We start from the raw sequence: 27,493 nt of genomic DNA, 5'->3' as shown, positions 1-27,493 counted from the left end.
AATGGCCAATGTGAACCATCAGAAGAAGCAAAGAAAATCAACCATGTACCAGGCTGGGCCACCACAATCAGTCTCCCTGTAAGTCTGCGGCTGGACTGCCTCTCAGCCATATTTCTGCAGGGTTTTGGTGCATGGTACAGGCAGAGCACACCTATTCCCCAAAACTAGAAGCATTAATTTGGGAATAAAAATATTTTCTTTGGTAGCCCATTCCAATATGTGTTTTTCTGGAAAGATGACTGAAACCTTGCAGGGCACACTACTTGAATTTACAGTCCCCAGCTGACACTTGCATGACCTGAGATGTTCTTGAACTTTCAATAAGAAGATTAGAGAGTCATTAGCCATGGAATCATGTGAAGATCAAGCAATTTATTGGGTTCAGAGAGCGTGTCCTTGTTTCCTAATGCAGCGATGCCTTGTGTCTGGAACAAGTTTAAACAAGGGAGAATGACAGACACAGTCATGACTCCAAATGGCTCATTGAGCAAAGTACCATCTAATCACCATCCTGATTCATGGTTGCACTCAATGATTTTAAAGTTCTTTTCAAATCTAAACAATTCTATGATCAATGTCTGAAAAAGCCATTTGGTGCTGGGAGTTGCTCTCTGTAACCTGGGCTGAAGAGGTCCAGTTCTCCTCTTCCTACAGCTGATGAGGACACAAGATTTGGGGGGATTTAATTTCCAGCGTCATCTATAAAATGAACATGATGCTTTGCCTTTGACCTATGTCTGACTAGATGAGTTCAAACTCTGTGGCAAGCTCCAGCTGCAGACACAACATAGCCTTGGTATGCCAAAGCCAGAGCACACAGCAAAATCCCTACACTGGGGCCACCTGAATTAGGGAGAAGGCTACTTTCATTAAACAACTATGTCCATTGTGAGGCATGTATCTGGTAGGACTAGAAACAGAGGTGCTGTTGTAACTTTAATGCTGTGGCTTGATTTTTTGATGTAATTTTTCACTCTGCCACATTCAGAGGCCAGAGTGGTCTCTGTGGTGTTCACACCTGTAACCTGACTTGTGGTTTTGACATAGTGCATTGATTGAAATTTTGAAGTGTGGGACTTTTATCTAAGAAACTGCATCAGGAATCAATATTTAAGAAACCAGTGAGCAGTGGAAGTTTCTCCTGCTTCCTTGGAAGCAGAGTCTGTTTCCCTGACAGACTCTACAGCTACTGTATTTCCTTTGCATGCTCAGTGAACTGATTCCTCCATAAGATGTGCCTAATACATTGAAGAGAAGCTGCAGCAGTTTGGCTGAGGCACAGACACATGTCTTATCCCCTAAGGCTGATCTGGACAAACCACAGGAGTGTCTGGACCTCAGAGGTCCTGTACACACAGACTGGACCAGTGAAGGACCTGCCTGTACAATACTCAGCTGTTGCTGCTGGATGCATGCAGCCTCCCTTGTGGAAGGAACCCTTATAAGGGCAGGAATGGAATGGGGATGAGATTTGATTTTCATTTAACAGCTGCCTTGCTCTCTGTTATTGCTAGCTCTCCTTGAAGCTTGTGTGAGGAGACAGAAGAAAGTGCAAACCCACTGGTACTGTGAAACCCAATAAGGGCTCTATGCAACCTCGTGATGACAGGTGCTTTCTGTGCTCTGGTCTGGTGCAATCATCAAAGATTTTTTCTGTCTCCTCCTACATGCCACTCCCCCACCCCTTTCTGCCATGTATCCTGAGCATATACAGTCTTCCTTTCCTCTCTCAGGAGGTATTGCTCAGAGGTCTCTGCTAACACTGTACTTTTCTAGGGAGAAAATCCTGCTTCCTGCCTTTGAAAGAATTAAAGAACAAAACAACGCAGAATAATCCCCCAAGACGAAAACTACTTGCTTCCCTCTGTGCTTGGAAACCTGCACTGGTTCCAGGTGAGTGGTTTTATCAGTGAATTTGAATGCATGAATAAGAGTGATGCCAGTACCAGGGGCTGAAGCAGGGAAGATTTCCTTGGGCATCTGCATGAGAGTGGCAGGGATAGCTCTCATCTGCTTTAGGACAGGGAGCTGCCCAGTGGGGGGTGCTCTAAAAATGGGACTCTGTGTCTTGGGTTGGGGTTAAATGCCTGGTGGGAAGCTTGAGCGAGACAACCTTACCACAGGACCTTGGCATGAGTAGGGAGCATTGTGGAGAGTGGCACTTGTCCCTCCAGTATTGTACTTAGGTCCCAAACCCACTGCTCCACTGGTGATCACTGTCATTGTAGAGCTCAACTGGGCTGAAATTCCTGCCTATTGTAGATTCCTCTCCCTTTAGCTGGTACTCTCTCACAGAGGTGGGCCAGTGGCTGGGCCCTGAACGGATCTGTTCTCTTCCTGGGTCCATTGTTGTGGTAGGAGTTGTCTGGGAGGTAGCTTACTGACAGGTATCAAGAAAGAGAAATGCCCTACTGAGCAGAAAGCCCTTCCAGGGACTGCTTTAGCAATGCAAAGATGGCTGAGTTGGGCTTGTGAATGGGAATTTTCAACATAGGCTCTTTGGTTGCACTGCTTTCAGCTTGTATTTCCCTTCCCAAGGGCAAGCAATAGGCCAGGCTGCAAAGGATCTAATAGCATGAGGGGTGAGGATGCCTCCAGCCAAGGGGAGTCTATGAACCCTGTGAGGATTGAGATCCTGGTCCTCAGGACTGAAAAAAAAAGCCCAGGCAATAGCACAATGGCTGGATTTAATGCGCCTGATCACAGGCACTGAGCTATCGATGAGGGGATGTCAGGTAGGAGTGGGGACATCTGCTCCTCCTTTGCCATCTTTGCAAAGACAATCCCCACAAAGAGCCTCTTTTTACTCAGCTGGCAGTAGGGGGACTGTAGCTTCCCACTCTGGAGTGCCCATGGTCTGCTTAAAAGCCAGTAGAACTTGAGAGCTGCCAACAGCAACTTTCAGACCACTGAGCAGAGTGACATGCCCCTTCCTCATAAGCTCTGAGCCTTCCCTCCCACCATGTGAGGATGGGCTATTTAACTCCTCTCCCTTGGTGACCCAGCACCACCAGAAGTCCACCTCGGAAAGTCTGGCACAGATTTTTCAGTAACCCCTTGCCTTGCCCTTCCATATCTGCCTAACTGTGCATAACTCTTTCCAAAGCCTCTCCTTCTGCAGAGATTTCTCCTTCTTCTCCCACTTTGGGTGCTTCCTTGCTGCCACCTGCAGAGACTTCCCTCACTGAAAATTCTGCTGGTTTTGATGTTGAACATAAAGCAGAGTTTCCTTGGAGACAAGAGAAACAGTGGACTCCAAGTACTGGTTATTTCACAGTCTGTCTGGCTTTCAGCAATGAAAACTAAAATGGGGTTGCATTAGCAGAGGGAAGAGGGAGCCTGGGGCAGCTGTCATTGAGGGGGACACCTGACATGCTTTTCCAGTGTCATCCTTTCAGCAGCATGGCTTGACCGAGTGCCATGTGCCATGCCCCTGGCAGGGTGTGATGGTACACACTGTACCAAACACTGCTGTCTTGGGATTATATTGCCTCTCTTCCACCAGCCCCTGGAGGCTGGTAAACCTGGGAGAGGGTTTGCAATGGGCATTTCTATTTTGGCTGACTTCTGCCAGTCCCAGGAGTAAAACTGGCTAATTAGATTAACCCCTTTTTGTGTTCTTCTTCTATTGCTAATGTCTATTGCTATGTGTAAAGCAGCTGCATTTTAGTCATTGTTTCCCATCCTTTTTTTCTGAATACTGACAGCTGCACCTGTCCCAGCCAAGTGCCTGAACCCTCTGAAGTGCGTGACATGCAGATTTTTGCCTCTCTTGGGGCAGCTTATTTGATCATCAACTGATATCTCTTGGACACATTAGTAATCAGAAAGCTGTGTCAGCATGTCCATGTGAGGGCAGGGATGAGTGGCAGCTGTGTTCTGCCTCATGAGATAGTGGAGCACAGGGCAAGAAGGCAGACACAGTCTTCATCTGAAATTTTTGTTATTTTTTCCAATCCCACACACCATGGCAAGAGTGCCCTGTAATGCCATGTCCTGCCAGTGGTCAGGACCTTCCCCTTTCCAAGAGGAATATCTCACAGTGGATCCACTTGATTGATTGCTCCCCCTCTGCTGTGTCACCCCTGAGTCCTCACAATCTGTCCAACAGACACAAGTGGCATTTGGCTATTTCAATGAAGCAGCATTTTCTTGTTTGTCTTTCAGTGCGGTACAGAAGTGCTGTGCAGGGGTCAGAGGGTCAGAGAAGAGTGGAGAACCAACCATGTTTCTGTGTCTGTGCTAATTATAAATGTAAATCACCTCCAGGACACTGCCATGGACAGGATGTGTCAGTGCTGTCTGAAGTCTCGTAAAGCTTTGTCTCACAGCACATCAGCAGAAGGACGGTCACAGCATTGCTGAGGTTGGCAGGGACCCCTAAACATCATCCAGTGCAATCCCTCTGCCCAAAACAGAGTCAGCCACAGTTGGTTGCTCAGGACTGTGTACAGACAGCTTTTGAATACCTCCAAGAATGGAGAACACCCCACTAGCCCCTTTGGGCGACCTGCCTCAGTGTTCAGTCTGTCTTGCAGTAGCAAAGACACTCTTTATTCTTAAGGAGAATTTTCTGGTACTTCAATTCATGTCTGCCACCTCTCATGATCACTGTGCAACACTGAGAAAGGTCTGGCACTGAATTCTTCACACCCTCCCTGCAGGTGTACATAGATAAGACCTACCCCAAGCCTTCTCTCCTTCAGGCTGAGCCATCCCAGATCTCCCAGTCTTTCCTCATGGGAGATGCCCCAGTCCCTCCATCACCTTTGTGGTCCTTCAATGGACTCTCTTCCCTATATCCATACTGGGAAACCCAGACCTGGACACAGAATGCCAGCTGTGGCCTGACCAGTGCTGAGTCAGAGGGGAGGGATCACCTCTCTCAACCTGCTGGCACAAGCACAGAAGTGTTTCTGGACTCTAGTGCTGGTCCCACCTGGGATGTCATGGGAGTTCTGTGGTCCCAGGGGTGATGTACCAGATGCAGGCCTTAAGAAACTGTTATTAGGGGTTTGATGTTGAGTTTTATCTGGACCATTTAAAGTAGTCAGATATATTTCTTCATCCAACATGGCCTTTCTCTAACCATTACCTGGACAAAGCTAGGCCAGAGATCTCTGCAGCCCACCCCCATGCTCAGAACACTTGCTTCTTTGTGTCATCTGAGCTGTTGCATGTCTCTGGAATGAGGGCAGAGTTGCCTACAGGCATGAAGTAGATTTATTTTTATTTCCCTACATGTAGTTTCTCTTCTTGCCATGAAGCGGTATTAAAGCATGAGAAGCTCACGTGAAACAGAGAATAATCCCCTTTGGTTCCAAACAGTCAAACAGCTTCTCTGCAGGCAGCAGAACTGTCTATTCTCCCTGGCAAAACTCAATGTATCACCACTCCACAGAACTGACCTCCTCTGGCCAGCCCCACTGCCCTGACCTCTTGAGAGATGTTTTCCATGTGGAACTGTGCCCCCTGCAGATCTACATGCTGTCTATATCTGCATATGCAGATGCAACCTATCTCCTCCAGCTCTGCCCAGATCTTGCCTCCAGATGCGGCCCTACCGCCCCAGCACTGGGCTCTGCACTGTGCTGATACTGCCCAGTGACAGGCACCGCACCCATGGGGCTCTGCAGGGCTCCCCCAGCACTGTAGAACACAGAGACTGAGAGTCTGCCCGCCTGCCCCGGGGACAGACTGGATTCATGACCAGTGCATTTCTGAGGAAAGTCTGCCCTCCATCTCTGCGGATAGTCTGAAACGTGCACGGCTCAGGAGGAGCTTGCTTGTGAGCTCCCATGGATGCAAACTGTCTTAATACAGACAGTGCAAAACTTTGCAGCACATGAAGAGAAATTTATAAATACTTATAGCCTGCCTCTTGATGTTTGAATAACTGAATGTAGAAACATTTCAGTGATGACAGCTTTATAACAGTCAAACTTGGCTGGGTTTTTCCTGAAGCTGAGCCTGCACAACAAAGAAAGTAAGTAATTGAAGACTTGCAGCACAACTTTCCTAGAATGTGAGTTAAATGCAAAATTTCTTCAGCAAGCAACTTGAAATTTGTCCGAATAATTTCATTTTTCTTCTGTTGTTGTAATGTAGCAATATTTAAGATGTGTATATGGGTTTCTAAATACAAGTTTCAAGCATTTAATATTGCAATGTGAAAGCTGTATCATTCCCACAAGTGAGATTCATGTCTTGGCATTTTCCCTTTATCAGAAGACAAAGTCTGAGATTACTCTCACTCTAAATTTCAAACACAGCACTGTACCAACTATTAGAAGGAAAATAAACTCCATCCCAGCTACCACTCATCCTCTCAGGGATGAAATATTTTCTTCTTTGTCCCCTAATGTCTCCCAAATAATTCCTAGTACTTTCTTCTGTCAGTCTGTGCTTTTCTGTGGTCTTTCCAGTTTCTTTGTGAGCCAACTCACAAAGAAACTGGAATTGAGAGTTTTTCGTTCTGTGTTTACTGCTTTTCATTTATGCATAGAGCAGATCATTCTTCCTGTCACTTGTGTGCAGATGAACAGCTCAGCCCTCTGCACACTTTCTTTTTGGAAATCTCAACTGAAATCTCTGTTGGCATCCTCTCACCAAAAGTGATGATGAAAAGGGGATCTCCCCTTTCATTCCCTTTCATATCCATTGCTTTAAAAACCTTTCATGCGTAACCCTTTACAAAAGTTTTTAAAAACCCTAACTGATCTGACACTGAAGCCATATCCTTACTGATGTGGATTTTCCTTCAACTAGATGCATTTGAACATTGCTTTTTACTTCTCCTGCTTCCCTAGTTCTTCTTTTAAACAAGCTAGCCTTTTCTCTGGGATAGGGGCATGGTCAAAATGTGGGAGGCTGTGTGTCTTTACAGAGCCTGTTGTCAAAGATTACATTCAAGATACTATTTCAAGAAGTTTCTCTGCTGTGTACAATATTTTACTCTCGGATTTTGAATGTGGAACTTTGTGGGACCAAAATTATACAATTTGTGAGAATGGGATGCAAATCTGCCCTGCTGCTTCCACATTTGGCTCTCCAGCACTGTGAGTGTGCCATGGCTATCTCCAATCTCCCTTCAACCAGAATTTTAATACCTTCTATCTTTAAAACATGCTCACAGGAAGATGCTGCACACTGAATGCTTTTTTGATGTCGGCTTTTCTGATGTTGGCTGCTTTAACAGAGACAAAAGATAGAGAGGACAGATGTTCTTCAATGTTCAGTACAACGAGGAACAGATGCATCTCAGTTGATGCAGAGCTTCCCTGTTTTCTAGCTCTTTATAAGTGCTTAAGCTCTATTGCACTCCTCCCCCCATGTTGGAAATCTCCTTGGGTAGATGGGGGAGATAAACACAGAAAAATCTGCAAAGAGCAGGACAAAATGTAATGCAGAAGCCTTCCTTCCCATTTTTTACTTTCACCAACATCAGACTGATACCTCTAAAATAGCCAAAATTCCTCTGTTTATGTGAAACCTCACTGCCAGGAACTAGGTATTAGTTTTGCAACACTGATTCTTCTTGCAAAATATCTTGTGCTCCCTGCTCAAACCTTGTCATTACCACCAAAAATACTCTGTCAAATATCTTGGTGTTTCTGGCAGAGTGGAGACTGGTGACGCAGTCACTGATAGAACAACCTTCACCGAGAGAGCAAAGCCACCTTCTTCCTCACAAGAAGGAAAATCCAAGCCATGGACAAGAGAATTTTTGCAACTTTACTGCAAGAGTCTGAGAACTTCCTGCTCATGCAATAGAACATTTACAAAATTCCAGACCAGCATCACAGAGAGAATGTGCTGTGGAGGGGGCTGCTCTGTTGCAAAATATGCAACTAGACAAAGGGAGCAAGACAGCAAGAGGGTGGGGACATCAAAGGAGCAAGATCTGCTAATGAGTTCCTTCTGTGCAATAACTTTTGCTCTAAAAGGCAGCTGAACACATGGTGCAACATGGGATCTAATGATTAATCATGTACTTTCTCATATCAAAATAGAAATTTAATTTTGTTTGGACAAAAATACATTTTCCAGATGGGGAGACATCTGGAGAAAAAATTGTGTGAGTCCTTTTATATCTGTGGGTTCTGCTCCCACCTTCCCTGTACAGGAAATTGTGCCATTGCTATGGTATGGTCCAACACTAAGAAAGGCAAGGTTTGCAGGAGGAGGAGCCCACTTTTCCCTACTCAACATGGGTCTTCTCTCAGGTCACCACAGCAAAGGAAAAGTTTGGTTTGTGTGTAGAAAGTCTGAAGTGGGTGATTTTAGAGTAATCAATGTGTCTTTTGACTTCACTAAACTGTTGGGAGCTTTCCACGTCAAAGTAAGGTAGTACTTCACATTACCAATGTGTGCTGGGTCATTTGATGAAGAGTGAGTGGTTTGGGAGTAAGAAGAAGAGTGTCTGGGGCTTGAAAGTTTCTCTGGTGGTTCTTCTTTTGGAAGTGATTGCCTTGGTTGCTCTACTGTAAGAAGCCACATGGCATCCCTGCTGACTAAAAAGCAAGCCAGTGTTATTCTAATCCACCAGAAAGGTGTAAGGGAAGACACAAAGAACTACACAAAGACCGATGAGTCTAACCTCAGTTTCTAGAAAGATCATGGAGAAAGTTGTACTGAATATTACTGAAAAGTATTTGAAGAATAATGCAATCTTCAACATGGATTTACAGAGAAAAAGTCCTCTCTAACCAGTTTGATTTCCTTCTAGGATGAGGTCACACCCCAAGTTGATAAAGGGAAGGTGGTGCATGCAGTTCTCCTGGCTTTAGTGCATCTTTTGATACTGTCCCTCACAGCATCCTTCTGGACAGTTGTCCAGCTGTGGGAGGGGCAAGCTGATGATGTGCAGTGTAAAGAGCCGGCTGGACGGCAGGGCTTGAATGGTTGTAATGAATGGGGCTGTGTCTGGCTGGTGAGTGGTCACTTGGGGCTTAACACTGGGGCTAGTACTGTTCAGTATTTTTATCCATGATCCAGATGCAGGAATTGAATATCCCATTAGCAAGCTTGCTGACAAAATCAAACGGGGAAGTGCCATTGACTTTCTTGAGGAACAAGAGGCCTCAAAGGAGAATTTTGATGAATTGGACCATTGGGCTATCTCAGGTATGAAATGGAAGTAGTCCAAGTGCTATTTTTTGCAGCTGGGAGGGAGTAACACTGAGTACAAGTCTAAACTGGGAGAGGAGAGGCTGAAGAGCAGAGAGGGACCTGTGAAGGTCCTCAAACATGTCCAGGGGAAGGGAATGTTGAGTGAACTTTCTGGCGAAGAGCTGGAAGGCATGTCCTACAAGGAGCAGTTGAGTGAGCTTGTCTTCTTCAGAGAAATGGAGGCTGGGATGCATTGCTTTCTGCAGCTTCCTCAGGAGGGAATGTGGAGAGGGAGGTGCTGGACTGTTCTCTCTGAGATCCTGGGGCATCACAACTGGGAATGGTCCAAAGTTGTGCCAGGGAATGATCAGACTGGATGTTAGGAAGTCCTAATGCCCAAGCAACAGGACAAGGAGTAATGGCCTTAAACGAAACCACAAAAAGTTCCATGTCAGAATGAGGTAGCACTTCCTGACATTAAAAGCGGGAGAGGACTGAAACAGCTGCCCAAGCAGGTCATGGAGTCTCCCTCTAGAGACATTTAAACCCACCTAGGTGTGTTCCAGTGTCACCTGTTCTGGGTCATTTGTTGAACTCTATATCTGGAAGGCTATAAATGATATGAGTTTATTGTGGGACACAAGGGGATTGAATTCATAGTTTCTAAACCTACTGTCAGGTTCAGGTGGCACAATCTCAATGAACTGAAAGAATCTTGCCGTTTCTTTTTCTCATGTGTAGCTGTGAAAAACAGGACTGGCAGTGAAAGGAAGGAAGATAGGCAAATTTTTCACACAGTCTGGTGTGTATTGTCTCCAACAGATAAAAGTGGGGTAATGGTAAGGTAATGGTAATAGTAAGGAATGGAATGCTTCGTCAAGCTGGAATGAGTGGATCAAAATCCATGGAATGCTGTTTGCTGACCTAAAAGCTGGGGTGACCACAGCAGCACTGCTAGGTTCCTGCAGCAAATACACATCCTCATTGCCAGTGGCCTTTGTGCAGCTTAGCCTTGGGAGGGCTTAGAGTCACCTGGCTGGGCCACCTCAGGTGTGTCTGCTGTTCTGAACCTCATGAAGGCATTAGCATCTATGCAAACAAACCTTGTCTCAGAATGGAGGTTGATCTCCACCTTCTGTGCACGACCTTGCAATCTTGTACCACAAAGACGCTCCTCTTAAAGGCAATGTCTTCAGTTCACTATAGGCATTTATCTGGGTCCAAGTGGAAGATACTAGGTGTGTAATTTATGGAGAACATAGTCTCATTTGTAAGGATTTCTTTGATTTAAACTTAGGATTACAAATGGACTAGCTCTTATTTGACTTGCAACACCAAAGGTTTTCCAGCACTTGCTGATGTGCTAAGGGGACTTTGTTCTTCTTTGGTTTCATTTAGGTTTGTATTACCTTTGCAAATTCCTGGGAATAAGAATAATTTTCAGACCTTCCATCTGTTAAGGCACAGTGACAGAAGGAAAATGGCACCTGCATAGTCCAGCAATAATCTTCCTCACTGTGTGAACTGTTGGGTGGCTGGTGCCTTCTAGCACCTAGAGGGGACTGATTTGCCTGTGCAGCCTCCTTGTTCTTCTGTTCTGAGGAATATAGAAATAACAGTAAAAACTAAACAGATAAATTACAGTAGACTGTCCAGGCCTTTCAGCCAATGGGCAATGGAGCAGAATTAGTTCTTTATTTATCTCTTTGGAGTAGGTTTGATTTCAGTCTTAGTATTTATCAAGACAAAACATCAGGTTAATCCCATTAGTGGAGTTTGACAAGAGATACTACTTGAAAGTCCTGTTGTGTTTCAAAGGAAAGTCAGTAAATAAAGTCTTATCCTCAGACTTCATGTAAGGCAAGGGGATAATGTTCCTTTCTACAGAAACAGCCAGCACCAATTGCTGTTATGGGGAAAGTTGTTGTGGTAGGGACTTGTCCGCCTTGGAGGTCCATCAGAAATGTTGTTTGCTGCTTGGTTTTGTTTGGAAGAGTGGGGTATGGGAAGAGAGTTTGTTGCCAGGTGATAAAAATTAATTCCATTCCAAAGTAGCCAAACTTTGAACAAGCTTGGCTGGCTGCAGAGCCCATTCTGGCTGCCCAGGCCAACATAAAACACTCCTCAGTCCAGCTTGGGTGCTATAGGGGCCAGAGCTTCTCTAGAGGCACCAAAGCAGTAGTGACAAGACCCTGGCAGCCCTTTACATACCCTTCACCAAGGGCTGCTCCTTGCAGATGGTCAGAGGAGGTCATTAATCAACTTTAAATAAACCTCTGCAAGCAGGCCCCAGGGAAATGACCTAAAGATGAAGGCAAGATGTGCTACAGCTTATGCTTTCCTGCCTGTACTTCTCCCTGCCCAGCCTAGGCAGAGCTGTGCCTGGAGGACTAAGCAGCTGTGCTGACCATGAGCGAGCAGACCCACGTCAACAGCCTGTTCCTCAACGAGGATGCAGCCAAGCGGCTCCACGCCAACAGCCGGGTGCAGCGGTTCCAGCAGGCTGTGCACAAGCGGGCAGCGCGGGCCAAGAAGCGGATGCACAGCATCACTGCTCAGAGTGCTAAAAGCTTCTTCAGGAGAAATGCCTTCGTCCTCTTCACCATTGCTGCGGTCCTACTAGGTATGGAGCTGGTGGCAACACCAGGCACCATTTATAAATATGGGGAAATGTTTGTTTATTTTATGAAGATTTTTATTTTATCACAGCGATTTGACTGAGGAGTTGAAGCTGATGAGCTGGCAGCTCAAAGTGCTGCCCACATCATGAGTACTTTTGTGCAAGATCAAGGGACCCAACAGAGAGTGTGTGTGTGGGAGGGAGTCCTTGTTGATCCTTTCTAGCGCAGTATAGAAACACTCTATGATAGAAAGAGTTTGATGGTCCAACTCAACCAATCCTAGTACAAATCATCCAGGTTTCTTCAGAGGCATCTTGTGAGTGCAGCTGTAGGCACAAGGGCATTTCAGATTTGTCCCAAAGGTGTAGCCTGACAGGACCAGAAATGCTGCAAATGGCCGTGATACAATGCAAACCAAATCTGCTTAGCAGATAGCAGGTTGTCCCTAGCTTTTGATCCAGGCTACATGACTCTAACTGGCTGAACTCAGCTTTAAGAGGTGGATAGACAAAGAATCTGAACTATGTAGTCACACTTATTTTAGTCTGTGAGATCATATCTCTCATCACAGCATTTTGTATTAATGAGCTTCCTGGGAACAGACTCCAGAAGAGCAATAGAGCAAGAGCAATAAAGAACAAGGAGACCTGTGGTTTTGCACAAGACTCGTCTGCACATAAATACATCAGAGAGAGAGAGAGAGAGAGAGCGTATAATAAAAACTGGATGATAGCCTTTTAGAAAATGAGCATTTGTTCCTTTGTAAAGAAGAGCAACTGAGAGTAAATGAGAAGAGAAAAACCACATTGTAGGACTGAGGGACAGACCACTGGATCACACTGTGCCACTTCCATTCTCATCCCTTGCTGATCCACAGGAATTATCCTGGCCTTCTCCCTCCGGCCCTACCAGCTGACCTATCGCCAGATCAAGTATTTCTCCTTCCCTGGAGAGCTGCTGATGCGTATGCTCCAGATGCTGGTTCTTCCTCTCATTGTCTCTAGCTTGATTACAGGTGAGAAGTACTTTCTGCTGCTTTCAGCCAAGACAGTGGTCAGCAAAGCTGTTGTTTGGGTACCTCTTCATGACCCAGCTGGAGGTGCTTGGATTAGTTTGGCTAATAGTGATGAGCCTGAATCTACAGCCATAGGGAACATGATCCACACTGAGACCTCTGCCGGCTCAGCAGTAGTGCAGAGAAGCAGAAGAACTTGTGCTTTCTCAGAAGACTGGGGAGAATACAATGCAGTGGTTCCAATGCCCAGCACTAACAAGAATTTAATCCAAGTTTGTTGCCCAAGTAAATTTCAGGTTTTCTCCAAACTAGAGAAGGTTAATTTTTGTTAGTACAAAAGGATTGAATTTGATCACCGGCTGGAGGGCTTGTTTCACCCAGATCCTCAAGTAAGACATGACAGACAAGTTTTCAGACAGCAGTAGGGATTGCAAGGTGTTCCACCTGCTGAAACCTCCCACCATTAGGGATTGAAAGGCCCAATATACTAGGAGGGGGTAATTTCCCTTCTGAGAGCTTTAAAAGAAAATTGCTACATTCTCAAATGCAGACTAAGATCCACCAGTGCTATGCTTCTTCATGACCACAAGCCACATTCTTCCATATCAACATCACCCTGGAACTCCAAATTCTGTTCCTTGTGGGCTGTGCTTCCTAGAGACCTTGGCTCCCTGTCCAAAACATGCATGACCCTTGCACCCTTTGAATCTTCCTCAAGTTTTCCTTTTCTCTCTAAGATGATAGGCTTCCTCACATAGTCTCTCTGTGTGACATCCCAGGAATGGCATCACTGGACAGCAGAGTCTCAGGGAAGATGGGGATGCGGGCTATCATCTACTACATGGTAACCACAATCATAGCTGTCTTCATTGGCATCTTCATGGTGATCATCATACACCCAGGAAAAGGATCTAAGGACAAACTTCACAGAGAAGGCAGAATTGAGCAGGTGCAGACCACAGATGCCTTCATGGACTTGGTGAGGTAGGTAAACAAGATAGTCTCATGTTGAGACCGTATCAGTGAGATTACATTCCTCCATGGAGCATCCTTTTGAAGTATCACAGCTTTAAGCATACAGTCTTAGGGAAAGAGGTTAAAGGCTGAGTCTCGGCAAGCCTAGTATTTCTAGTTTAGTCTAGCTAACTGGCTTTGCCACTCTGAGACTGAGTACTTGGCCTGGAATCCAGCCCTTCTCCAGAGGTATTAATATAAGAGGTCATGGTGTGCTCCACAAAACAAGAAATGAAAACCATCAGTGGGCTACCTAGGTTTCAGAAATTCACCTGGCAAAGGCTACTCCAAATATCCATCTTTAATGACTAAGGAAATCAAGGAAGTGGTTCCCAAGACATTGCCTTTTCTTCCCTTGCTTGACCTTACTCAGTGAATTGCAAAGCTGTACCATGTCAAGTGGTTTTTGAGGTATAGGATAACAGAGAGCTCACATGACAGCTATAGAGGTGAGGCTGAGAGCAAGGCAGTGTATTAATCATTGTAGTATGGTACTGTTTCAAGGTTCGGTTTGGTTTGATGATGGTTTTACAATGTACCTATATCCCAGGGCAGTATGTGTGTCATCTCTTTCCACATACCTGAATAACCTTCTGGAGTCCGAAAACAGGTAGTGGAAGTCTGACAAGTTGCAAGATCAGCATATTCCCTTCTTCTGTCAGTCAGACCAAAAGGGCTTAAGTGGACATTGTGAAAGTTGTGACCTCAGACATTGCTCCAGGACAAAGAAGTTGGCCAGGAAGCCCATGTTTTCTTCCTAGTTCAACAGGACAATAACTCTTTCTTTGTTTTATCTACTATAGGAATATGTTCCCACCCAACCTGGTAGAAGCCTGCTTCAAACAGGTATGAAATCTCATCTTTGCACCTTGTACCCTGGACCATGGTCCTATCTACTTCTCTGAGGGATGGAATAGCACTTTATTCCCCAGGTCTGACTGCTGCAGGAGGCACTGTAAACATTAGTCTGTGTTATAGCATCCCCCATGCAAGCTTTTCAAACTGTCTGTACATAGGGGCTTCAAACTCCCTCCCATCCCACAGAGGCAGGAAGAGTTTGCATGATCTTGGGTTGCAAGCTTGGGCTGGCAGTGATATGGAATAGATTCTCCAAGAATCTATCTCTTCTGCAGTGCTAGTGCCCTTAGAGGCAGCACAAAAGGTTATCAGAGAAGCCAGAATATCTCAGTTCTAGCGACATGAGATGCTCTAATGGTCTCTTTTGACCTTCTGCTCTATGAACTTTCTGACCTTTCTGGTGAAAGCACTAAACTGGGGACCTTGAGAACAGGCAAAGCATATAAGAGCCCAGCATGTGTCCTGATCATCTGAACTGGAGCCTGTGAGTGCATTTGATAATCTGTGTCTTTTCAGTACAAGACTCAGTACAGCACCAGGGTCTTCACCAGAACCATCCTCCACAGCAGCAATGCCACAGCAGGTGTGGCAACCACTCAGATCCCTGTGCCTGAGAATTTCACCAGCATCATGGAGAATGTCACTCATGCCCTGGGAACCATCTCCGAGGTGCTGACCTTTGAAGAAGTCATTCCCATCCCAGGCTCAGCCAATGGGGTGAACGCGCTGGGGCTGGTAGTGTTCTCCATGTGCTTCGGTTTGATGATCGGCAGCATGAAGCAGAAGGGACGGGCCCTGCGGGAGTTCTTTAACTGCCTCAACGAAGCCATCATGAGGCTGGTGGCCATTATCATCTGGTGAGGAGCACGGCCGGTTGGAGCAGGAGGTCTGCAGGTGCAGTTTCTATTGACATGATGAGAAGTGGGGTAGCTTTAAGGATTTCATGCACAAGACAGGAAAAGTAGATGGGCACAGCTCTACTTTGGCTCCATCAGGCTGGAGGGAAAAGTCTGGATGGGATATTTGTTCACATTTCATTTCCTGGGGTTTTTTTTGTTTTTTTGTTTTTACCTTAGAAATATCAGGTACACCAGGACTTGCTTTTCTGGAGGCTTCTGGAAACATCCTTGAAAGACCAGAGATCTGGAGTGGAAGATCTCTTAGCCTTACCAAGAGGAGTAGGGTGTGGGGCTTTCTCACCAAAAGCTTTCCTTCCAACTGTGCTCCAGGAGTCTGACTTAGCTATGAATCACAGTAACCCTTTGCTCCTTTCCTGCTTTCAGGGTGGCAGCTGTATGTAGTAATGCAATAGCTCTGAGAGCTGAGCTGGGTTGATAGGATCAGCTCAAAGTTACTGCCTTTCAGATCCTTCCCAGATCATGACTCCTCTGGAGCTCAGCTGCTCATTGCTTTCTGTGTAAGGCTGACTATGACACATGGTGCAGACAAACAAGGCATTGCTGAGACAAGACTACTCTAGAAGACAGCATTTTAACAAATATTGTTATTTTAAGCTTTTTACCCACTTAGGGCTCAAACTTTTGCCAGGTACTGAAAAATAGGACAGATGCAGCTTTGGCAGAATATGTGCAAATGTCTGACAGGGAAGAAAACTGTCAGCCTGACACCCTCTCCCATTTTAGATCACTCCAGCTTCCTTTCCTTGGAAGTCTTCTAAGTCTTATAAGTCACAGTCTTTTATCTCAAAGCAAAGTCCTGAGCACAGCAGGACAGGCCTTACAGAAAAAGGCATAAAAGGGAAGAATATCTCTGAGCTCATAGGAGATGTTGGGAAGCCCCACACCCCTGGGACCCTTTACTCCATGTCTGAACCAGAATTTGGGGCTTTGCTTTCCTAAGAACAGGTAAGACTTGCCTGGGGGCACAGAAGTGAGAGCATGAGCACAGTGGAACAAATAGACATGCACACTGCTCCAGAGACCTTTTACACCCCTCCTTAAACCTCCCTTTAGATGAAGGAAGGCAGGGTGTTTATGTATAGAACATTGATTACACTTGGGACACTGCCCATGCACGCCTTCCAGTAGCCACGCTCTGCAGACCATCTCCCAGGAGCTTGTTTTTCCTGGGGAGATCTGATCACTGGCTGCAGCCAAGGATGTGTTCTAACAGGAACATCTGAGGAAATGAAATATTTATTAAATCCTTTCCTGAAACTTTTCCAAACCTCCTGGGCTAAGCTACAGTTTGGCATGTGGAACTCTGAGCCTTGTGCATGAGATGCATGTGAGCTCTTGAGATGCAGAGTCCCAGCCCTGAGAGATGTGGCCATGGAGCTGGAATTTTCTTTGGTCTGATTATTATATTAGTGCCCATGATTCTCTCCATATCTGACTTATGTCTTCTTTTCTGTGGAATCTCAGTGCTGCTTGTCAGCTGCGTTGTTATGGACGGGGGGGGAAAGACATGAGGAATGGAAAAGATAGCGGGATACCTCAAAATGGGGTTTTATATGAGCCATGGCTGTTTTTACAGGTGTTGTGTGTCCAGTCCTTGTTACACCAGATCTGGAATCCCTAGATGTTCATATTCCCTAAATGTGAGCAACTGAAGGTAGCAAGGCTGATATCCCAGAGCCTATAGGATACTCTTGCTTTTACTCCCTGATTCCCTGTTTCTCCTGTATTTTCCTGTGCCTCTCAGGAAAAAAAAAAAAATCCCTTCTTCTGTCAGTCAGACCAAAAGGGCTTAAGTGGACATTGTGAAAGTTGTGACCTCAGACATTGCTCCAGGACAAAGAAGCTGGCCAGGAAGCCCATGTTTTCTTCCTAGTTCAGCCCAAGCTCTGGTAGGAGAGGAAGGGACTCTGAAGGTTTCTCTACATAATCTTCCTTATCCATTCTAGAAAGAGTGTTGTAGAAATGTAGAAAACCCAAAAGGAGGAGGAAACCACCACTGCCCATGCTGTGTGGAAAACACAGTGCTGAGGTCTCCAGGCATGCAACAAGAGCTGATTTTTGATGGTGGGGTAAACAAGTCCCAGCTCTCTCCAGGTTTCTAGAAAAGAAACCAGCAGTGTAATCCAGTGGTTAGGCTCAGTGAGCACTTATGGTATGCTGGCTTATTGGGGATTTATCCAGACAGCATGTGTTAAATCTGGTGTGAAAGTGTGGGAGCCAGTCCTGACCATCGACCTTGTGTTTCTGTCACAGGTATGCTCCAGTTGGGATCATGTTTTTAATTGCGGGCAAAATCCTGGAGATGGATGACCTAGCAGTGATGGGAGGCCAGCTGGGGATGTACACACTCACTGTCATCGTTGGACTCCTCATTCATGCCCTTTGCGTCCTGCCTCTGCTCTACTTCATTGTCACTCACCGAAACCCCTGGGTGTTCATTGCAGGGCTCCTTCAGGCTCTCATCACAGCCCTGGGCACCTCCTCCAGGTATGATGGCTATGTAGGAGTGGGGTCTGGGCTGATACTATGTAGATGCTACGTCTCAGCATTCCATTGCTCTCAATGCAGCACTGTGGTCTCACAATTTCTAGCACTAGCAGCTTTTTGCTGTGAACCAGCCAAACTCATTTGGGAATGAGAAGGTTCCCACTGCCCTGCTCAGGAGCCCTACTCACATGACCAGCTCTGACCATCAGTGAATGGCCATATTCCTCCTGACCCAACAGGAGGGTGAATTTGCTTGCCACTGAAATACTGAGCTCAGGACAAATATCCTGCTGAATCACAGTACTATTTCACATGCACATACCTCTCACACACATGTACTTGCAGATATTTTCACGCCCGTCTCTCTCAGGCACACAGACTGTATGCAGCTGTCATTAACTTCCCAGAGACCTGGGGAAAGGCATCAACATCAGTATGTTCAGTGACTCACACTGCCATGTTGCACAGCCAAAGCAAGGGATGGTAGGTAACTTATTTCACTAAGTGCTATGTTTCTTGTTATATTGGTGTCCTGGCAAGCACATAGGAGGCTCTTCCACATATATTCTCATACTACAACACACAGCATTCTTCTTGCTCATGTTCTCTTTCAGAAATAGTTCTTTGCTTTCTCTGCAAGATATTTTCTCAAAATGTATCATTCTTGTCTTATGGACTGAGAGGGATGAGAAAGGGCTCAAGTATTTTTAACAGCAGAAAAAGGAGTTCTGGTCTTGACACTCTGCCCTGTGTACCCTGAATCCTCCTTTTTTGGTGTTATACCAGCATCATAGCCTCAGGGTTATACAGCCCCTGTCCCAACACCCTGAGAAAAGCCATGTCAGAATGTGTAACTGCAGCATGCATCATATATGAGGAAACCTTGCTTAGACTGTTTTTCTTCTAGCAGCTTCAGGCCTCTGGCTCTCATGGCAGGGTGAAAAAGCAGGCAGGTAAATTCATAAACCAGGCAGAGGCTTAGTCCGTCTTCCAAAGTCGGCATACATGCAATTCATGTGGTTTTGTAAATTCCTTTCAGCTCAGCGACTCTGCCCATAACCTTCAGGTGCCTGGAAGAAAACAATGGTGTGGACAGGCGCATCACAAGGTTTGTGCTGCCTGTGGGAGCCACAATTAACATGGACGGCACTGCTCTGTACGAGGCCCTTGCAGCCATCTTCATTGCACAAGTCAACAACTATGAACTTGACTTTGGGCAAATCATCACAATAAGGTGACTTTTGAAAGAGTTTTGGGACTACAGAAAGGGTTTCAGTTTTGTTGGCTTATCTGAGGTGTGATCAGGTTCCTCTTTTGCTCAGAAGAGACAATAAGGAAAAAAAAAGTATGGGACAGAAGGGTTGTACTACAGATCCAGGTGTCAAAGCACATGTGGACACCATGTCTTTGAGGCTCCACTTGAGCCCTTCTCACATGTCCAGGTCTTAGGAAAAGCTGTGGTGTGCAGTCTTTTATGAGGGGGTGTCTGGCAGGGGCAGCCTGGCATTATGTTGATGTCCCATGTGTCACTATCCTTCTTGGTGACCAGGGCAGAAAGGCTGCCAAGACAATGATGAGTTTGAGCTAATTCCTGACATTATTGCAAAGGCGACCAGCTCTTTTCTTCCCTTTGCTGATAGCTCTGCTTTCCCATTCTCTCCAGCATCACTGCCACAGCAGCCAGCATCGGAGCCGCAGGTATTCCCCAGGCAGGACTGGTGACAATGGTTATAGTGCTGACATCAGTGGGGCTGCCTACTGAGGACATTACACTGATCATCGCTGTGGACTGGTTTCTGTAAGTTCCTTGCCCAGCAGCCATGCACATCCCTGCATTCCTGCCAGTGCTTACAGACATCATCTGTATTCCCGATGTCTCTGCTAAAAACACGCTCGCTAACTTGAACCATTAAGGTTAGAACACACCTGTATCCCTGAGACCTTTGCACAGTAGCCCTCTCTGCCCATGCTGGAGTCTTTGCCATATGCTTCAGTGACTCAAGGCATCAGAGGTCACTTGCTGATCAGCCTGGTGACCAAACAGAATGTCCTCCATTTGTTTTATTTAAAATGCATCCAGAAATTATTTGCAGAGTCATAGGGAAAACCTGTGCCAATAATAAGCAAATCCACACTACAGAATGATAGTTCTGGGTTACCAAACATTGAAAGAGGGATGAGACTGGGCTGTACAAAGTTGAAGAGTGTTTACATGGGTGCAGCTAGTCAGCCACATTGCTACATTTCAGTTTTCTTTCCCTTTTAAATAAAATTACTTGGGACAAGTGATTTTATAGGAGTGCTCTTAGGAACCATATTGAAGAATGCATTTGTGCACAGTCCCACCTCTCTGTCTTCTCAAACACCAAAATCCTGACAGATGGATACTGTCAGTGTTCTCCTTTGTTCTTCTGTATCTTGTATTGTTGGTTTGTAGCCAAAGCAGCCAAACTCTGCTCCCAGCCATGGCTGACCTGTTGGAAACAGTTTTGCGGAACACCTTCACTTCTCCTGTGGATTGTGCATAAGAACAGACTTGGCTGGGAAGAGCCCTGCCTCCTAATAAGCCAGGTTACTTCTTGTGCTTACTCAGAGTAGATTATTTCAATCAGTCTCTGTTGTTACTACTGAAGGATCTGACGGCACGCTGGACTGGTGACAGCTTCAGCAGCTCTGACATACTGTTGTGGTTGAGGAGAATATCTCATTGCAAAGGGTCTTTTAAATGTTCTGCTTTGCAACAAAGAATCTGGTGCCTTGTCTTACCCCATGCTGTCCATGCTGAAGAAATCTGTGTCCACAGCAGTGCTGTCATAGGATTGCACCAGAATTTCAGCACTTTTTGTAAAACAAAATGCAACTTAAGTTAAACAGATGTGTTGAGGCCATCTGAGTCTGCATCAAGGCTTTTGGAAAGGACAGAGTCCATGTATAAACACAGCAACCTTCATCTTAATTTGTGTCAAATCCAAAACTTTTCAGTAATAAATTGGGAATGCAATAAAATGGGAATGGATGTGAAGCTTGAGCTCAGGGATGTCAATCAAAGAAGTCTCTCTGGGAGTAATTTTCCTGTCAGTGTTGAATTATCCATTATTAGAATGACTTAGAAAAATTTTCACTGAAGATGTTTCTTGAAATAATCTTCATCCCCTTAGCTGCTATTATGAACTCTATTTTGTTTTTCTCTCTGATTTTTCAGGGACCGCCTTAGAACGACTACAAATGTCCTGGGGGACTCTCTGGGGGCTGGCATTGTGGAGCATCTCTCCCGGCATGAGCTGGATGCGCAAGACTGCGAACTTGGTAATTCTGGGATACAGGAGAAAGAACAGCTCTCCCACCTGGTTTGCCCACAGAATGACACCCACAGGCACTCCAGGAGGGAGACAGCACTGTGAAATCGGGCAGCAGAGTGCAGTTAATGCTGTAAAAAGCATTAATGAAACAGAAGTCCAGAGTGGAGGACAGAGAAAGATCCATTAGATCTTTCTCCAAAAGTGTCCTTGCTCCAAAAGTGAGCAAGATGCTCACTTTTCTATTGCCTCTGCCACATGCAGTCTCTTCCTTAATCCTGTTGCTCTCTTATTTCTGACTGGCATTAAAAAGGAGACAATTAAAGTGCAAAGAAAGCCTGATTTAGTCATTCTTATGAGGCCCAGTAGTTAGACCTGAGTAAGGAAGACCTAGTGAAGGAGCTGGACTAGGAGCTCCTTTATTTCTGAACTAGGTAGCCAGGTGAGTTGGGAACACCACCATCTGTGGACTGGCACCAAACTGTTGCTGTAATTCTGTCCTGCAAGATACAGCTGCAAAGTCTTCAATTGGTTAGTACCTTCACCCAAATAAGCTTTTAGCATTTACCTCCTTGCTCACAGTCCTGGTGTTTGCACAGATATGCACTTGATGCTTCCTGAGAACTCCACTGGCAACCTGTTTGGTTGCAGATACTAGAGTCACCCACTTCCTGAAGGAATGTGGGATCATACAGCTGGGACAGCTGGCTAGTAGCACCAATAGGGATCAATAGGCTTCTCATTAGTGGAAGATCCTAAAGGATTGTGAAAGAAGCAAACAGTTACAAAATGTATTATATCCATTATTCAGTCTTGAAACAGCTTTCTCCTCTCCCAAGCTCTGCCAAAACCCAGTTAACTTAATTTCTCTTTAGCAAGCTCTTCTCATCCTACTGAAACTAGGAGGGGAAACACAAAGTTTAAGAATAATTTGCCCATCTGAGCAGCTGGGTGGTACATCCATGCCAGGAATGACTCCCTTCCATGCAAGATTTGCTCAGAAAACAGTTTCACTCCTTATCACAGGATTCCTAAGGAAATGATTCCTGTGGTCATCTCTGCCTACTTTCAGAAGTGACTTCTCCTCAGTCACATTGCTTTAGAATGTGCTTTCAAACACCTCTATCTTTCTACAGATCCTTATCTTTTATAGGCAGAGACAAATCACTTAGCACTTGCACAGGTTTGCCAAATCCCAGACTTAAAAATTCAGGATATATTTTTCGATTCCAACCAAATGGAATTCAGCTTCTGTTTAACACACTTGGACATAAGCCCAAATTACAGCCATAACATCTCAGAGTCTAAAGATATAAGTAGGGACCTGCTTCATCCATGCTCTCTCCCCCTTCCCTGGCATGGCCGGGAATACAGCTGGTATCTCTCACACCAGTGAAGAGGACCACTAGGACTTGTTCCATAACATCCAGGTCCATGAACATCCAGAAAAATGAATGTCTATAACTTAACCAGGAAGATGTTAAGGATCCACAGTGTTGGGGCTGCTGCATTATAGCTGTCCTGCTTTTAACAATGGCTAAGAGCAGGAATAGCAGTGAGCAGCCTCCTGACCCATCGAGGTACTATTTCAACTAGCTGGTTTCACTTGAGATCTGCTCATTATTCCCAACCCACTGTGTCACTTACACCCCTCTACCCTGGCTTTACACATTGATGTTTTTCATACCTAGCCATAACCATACACTCAGAGGTGCACATTGTGGAACGAAGACCTCAGAGGCATTGCCGGAGTCAAGTTTGCCAATCACAACTGCACACCTGCCCATGCTGCCATCACCAGCGCTAACAAAGCTTCCTCAAACACATTTCTTGAGATGTTCAATGCCAGATCATGAGGCTCTTTTTAGTTGTTCAGAAACTGCAGGGTTATATATTGGTGCTGCTACATTCCACATCCTGTAGGCAGAGTATTCTATTTTTATGGACTGGACAATTATTTGGAACCTGAGATAAATACACAAATGCATCTCTTTCATGTTAGACTGGTAGCAGAACAGGGTAACTTGAAGTGTGTTGTAGCTCTGTTTAGCAGTGGCTAGCTCCAGACTGTAAGGCAGCAAGTTGTTTGCTCACTGTGGAAGGCAGGTTGCTTATTTTGACAAGAGATCTACTCTAGCAGGAAGCAAGTGAGCTGGATAACAAATGATTATCCTTCTCTTTGTAGCACTTTTTAAAATCTTGTTTGAATACTTTTATAATGTCTGCTTTTCTCCTTTCTAGACTAAACAGATCCTGTATACAGGTAATCACAGGTAATAATCATTCATGTTCCTCTCCTCTGGACATTCTCCTTACTGTTCCACATCTTCCTTGAAGTGGAATGACTAAAATTTGATACAACAATCCAACTAAAGATTATTATTACTGAGCACTGAGGAAAGAATATTTCCTGTACATTAAGATTTAGACCTTGGACTCATGTTACCATGGTTGTTAGCAGGCTATGCATCAGCTGATCAGGATAACTGCCCCTGATGCATACATACAGCAAACTCAAGTCTGTTCATCTTATCCTAACTCTTAGCAAGGTTAGACTCTTACTTTAATGAGATGGCTCTATCTGAGGACTGGATCTTAATCAAAGAGTTTTCAGATACACTGCATCAGCTTGTATCTATAGTGAGCTAAAACAGCACTAGCTTATCAATAACACTGCTCAGCTGATGAGTCTAAACCTTCATAAAGAACAGACCTGCTTATAAAACTCAATGAAGTGCTTTATTTTTTAACAATAGCACGATAGCATTGACCCTAGTCCAGTGGTAATATATAATAATTCCCACATCATATTAAACAGGACTGCTGCCTATCAAGCAATTTCCCAGCTTGTGTTTGTGCAGTTGATTATTACTACTAAAGTATAGTAATTTCAAGTTGTCCATATTGAACTGCTTCTTGTTTTTCTTTTTTTTTTTTTTTTCAGACTACTTGTCCAACTTTTCAAGAAAACATTGAATTCTAATCTTGAAGTGACTTCCTGTATAAAAAGGGCAAACTGAAGGATGAATCAGAAGATTGTTGGATTGGATTCTAGCTCAAATGGGAATGAATTCTGGGAAGTCCTACGGCTTGGGTTACACAGACTAGATGGTCATAAGGGTCCCTTCTGGCTTTATAATATATGCACGTGCTTTCTGGCTTAGAGATATCACAAAGGGTTTTTCCAACCCAATCATTTCTAAAAGCTATCTGAAACAATTCTAATGATACTTTAATAAAACTCAGCAGGAGTCTAGCCTGTTTTCAGTTCCTGTTAGCAGACATGTACACATATCACAAAAGGGACTCTCCATACCACATTGCCTCCACATGTTCACAGATGTTCCCACAAAGCAGTATGCACCAAGCCTTGTCATTTGTGATTTCCTGCTTTCCACACAAGATTAACAGAGCACAAACAAGTAGATGCCTCATTTTCCAACAATGCAAACCAGTATTCCTTTGGGAATTTCAGAATTCAGTTTATAGCTCTTAGCTCTGGTGTTTACCCATGCTGTTAACCAGATTATGATTGGAATTATCTGTTTACAGTACCTGAACATCAAAATATTGTCAGAAATTTGCGTATACTTACATATATATCTATACATATATATGAAAGAGGTCTGTGTGTGCAAGCATATGTATACATAGAATCAAATTTTTTGTTACTAATCCAAGAAGGAAAGCCAATATTATAGTCTCACTATGTGTAAAGCTGCATATTTCATTTTGGTGCCCACCTGGATTTACTCATTTAACTCTGTACTTAAAAAAAAAAAAAAGACTGAGGCTGTTCTACTTCATTCCAGAAACGAATCTTTCAAAGCCAGACTTCCCAGAAAGGAGCTCAATGCATGCCAATTTAGACTTGTACCTTCCGGTGATGAAATGAGAACTTCTCAATGTATAGAAAAAACTCTCCACTGTGTCCTTGTCTTGTACACATCCCAAAGACCCCCATTCGCACTGCATCAGTCTTGGCAAAGGCCAAGCTTTCAGAGCTCAGTCAAGAATACTAAAGTATTTGTACTTCTTCCAAATCCAGTGCTGACCTTGTACTAACTCAGCCTTCAAAACTGGATAATTGAAAGGTTTTTTATAATTTTATCCACTTTCTTTTAAAATTACCAGATATTTGTGAGCTTATACACTCTTTACTGCAGTCCTGCTGCTTCTACTTGCAGAAACTTTCTAAGTTTCTCCTATTTGCAAACAGATCTCTTCCTAATGGTTACAAATGGGATGAAACAGAGAGCTATCTCAATGCTAAAATACACAAGTAGCTCTTGGATAAGGACATACCTCTTCAATACTAATTTGAAGAGAGAAAATCCAGGAAGAATATGGATTTTCAGTTAGGCCACATGTCACTTTATGTATGTTGAACATTGCTCCAGGAGTAAGAGCTGCCCACGAAAACTGACCTGAAATTGTATGTCTTTCTGCTCTGCCCAAAGAAGAACTGGAAATGAGTACTGTACAGCATGTTCATGGCATTTGTGCAATTTGAGTGTGTTAATTCCTGAGGGCTTTTTCGTCATGCTGTTATTTTCAGTCTTAATACAGATAGTTTCCATATTTGAAAAATAAAGGGAATTTTTTCCACAATACTTTTACATTATTTTTTTTCTATTTTTTTCCTCAGTACTGTGACCTTCCAAAGTCAGAGACGTGACTTTTCGCATGATGTATTATACTTTCTTATCTCCATGTGCCTACTTCATGGGTCAAATACCAATCTCAGATTTTGACAAGGCCTTTCCCTAAAGCTTCTTCTTTGATGCCATCTTTGGCATATGTCCATAAACTGACAAAGCTACATGAGGTTTGCTTCATCTGCACCAAACAGCACATAGGCACATACTTCCATCTCAGAGGCTTAAACAATAATGGTTTTACATTACTTGCTAAAATGTTGCATTAATGGCATAGCATCTGAAGAAAGTGAACGCTGTTTGTTCTCCTCTTGATATCCCTTGTTCTTGTTTTCTGTTCCCTAAGGGACAGGAATCAAGCTGAATAACAGGGATGCTGGGGAAAGGGCATCCTCAGTCCCACAGCATCCAAGAAAGGCAACAGCACAGACTCAGAAGTCAGACCATAAGACAATAGCAAGTTATGAGCAGGTCTGAGGTGTGGGTCCCAAGGGAGGTTGCTCAGGGCCATTAAGGCCTAATAGTCCTCTTGGGGTACATCTGCAATCTAGCCCACCCCTCCTGCCCCCCAGCCATGCAGACTCCTGTGTGGTAGCAGAAGCTTGGCTGAGGGGTCTCTGAAGATCCCCAGTGCAAACCCCTCTGCTCAAGAGCAGAAGCAACTTGTGCAGGCTGCTCAGGACTTAGTCTGATTGGATTTTGAACAGCCCCAACGATGCACGTTCCACACATTGTTCCAGCACTCAATCACTGCCGTTGTAAAAATGCTTTTATTTGTTTAAATAGAATTTCTTGTCTTTCAATGTGTGCCCATTGCCTATTGTCTTTTCACCAAATATCACTGAGACAAGTCTCAAGGCTCCTTTGAATCTTTAAATTTAATTTAATCTTTCAACAGGATGGAAATATGGGCTGACAGGAATATCATGAAGTTCAGTGGAAAAAAAAATGCAATGTCCCACACCTGGGGAGGAATAACCTCAGGCACCAGGACACACGAGGGCCAAACTGCTGAAGAGAAGCTCTGCGGAGAAGAACCTAAGGGCTCTGCCGGTGCCTGAGTTGAACCCAAGCCACTGCTGTGCCCCTGCCTGTCCTGGCCTGGTGAGGTTCAGGGACAGGACCCTTCCCTCAGCACTGCTAAGGCCACGGCTGGCGAGCTGTGTCCAGCTGTGGGCTCCCCACTATGAGTGCTCATGGACACACCATGAAGAGTCCGGAGAACTGCAGAGATGATGGAGGGACTGGGCATCTGCCCTGAGGAAAGGCTGGGGCACCTGGCACTGCAGCCTGCTGAAGGAAGGCTCGGGGGTTTCATAAATGTAGAGCAATACCTACCTAGGGGAGGTGTGAAGACAGAGCCAGGCTCTTCTCAGTAGTGCCTGGTGACAGGACAAGAAGCAATAGGCACAAAACGAAACACGCGAGGCTCCCTCGGAATATCAGGAAAGACTTTTTTACACAGAAGCTGCCGGAGCAGTGGCACAGGGTCATTAGAGAAATTACGGAGTCG

General features: G+C 44.8%; 1 protein-coding gene across 4 annotated transcripts; it reads left to right on the top strand.

Annotated features, from left to right (window-relative positions):
- The first annotated feature begins 1,696 nt into the window (after positions 1-1,696).
- On the top strand, positions 1,697-25,935 carry LOC129131222 (excitatory amino acid transporter 4-like). 4 transcript variants are annotated; one of them, XM_077191429.1, is made up of 12 exons: positions 1,697-1,893; positions 11,477-11,734; positions 12,610-12,747; positions 13,527-13,731; positions 14,565-14,607; positions 15,136-15,476; positions 17,793-18,026; positions 19,066-19,260; positions 19,690-19,824; positions 21,229-21,332; positions 23,564-23,595; positions 24,267-25,935. In XM_077191429.1, exons 2-11 carry the CDS (start codon positions 11,521-11,523, stop codon positions 23,566-23,568), a joined length of 1,614 nt encoding a protein of 537 aa, XP_077047544.1. In that variant the 5' UTR covers positions 1,697-1,893; positions 11,477-11,520; the 3' UTR covers positions 23,569-23,595; positions 24,267-25,935. The 4 variants fall into 4 exon arrangements, with proteins under 4 accessions (XP_077047544.1, XP_077047543.1, XP_054506054.1 ...); XM_077191428.1 differs by lacking the exon at positions 23,564-23,595; XM_054650079.2 differs by lacking the exons at positions 23,564-23,595; positions 24,267-25,935 and having other exon boundaries at positions 21,229-21,716.
- Positions 25,936-27,493: the final 1,558 nt, after the last annotated feature.

The sequence above is a fragment of the Agelaius phoeniceus genome, chromosome 29 (assembly GCF_051311805.1).
Source record: "Agelaius phoeniceus isolate bAgePho1 chromosome 29, bAgePho1.hap1, whole genome shotgun sequence".
NCBI classification, from domain to species: Eukaryota; Metazoa; Chordata; class Aves; order Passeriformes; family Icteridae; genus Agelaius; species Agelaius phoeniceus.
Note: the sequence above shows the minus strand (reverse complement) of the source record. Positions and strands in the feature narration are given on the sequence as shown.

Excerpts from the sequence above, each read along its gene's own strand:
- LOC129131222 (XM_054650079.2), top strand. The coding sequence starts at position 11,521 with ATGAGCGAGCAGACCCACGTCAACAGCCTGTTCCTCAACGAGGATGCA. Across the intron at positions 14,608-15,135 it reads TAGAAGCCTGCTTCAAACAG|TACAAGACTCAGTACAGCAC; the intron begins GTATGAAATCTC and ends GTGTCTTTTCAG. Across the intron at positions 19,825-21,228 it reads ATCGCTGTGGACTGGTTTCT|GGACCGCCTTAGAACGACTA; the intron begins GTAAGTTCCTTG and ends CTGATTTTTCAG.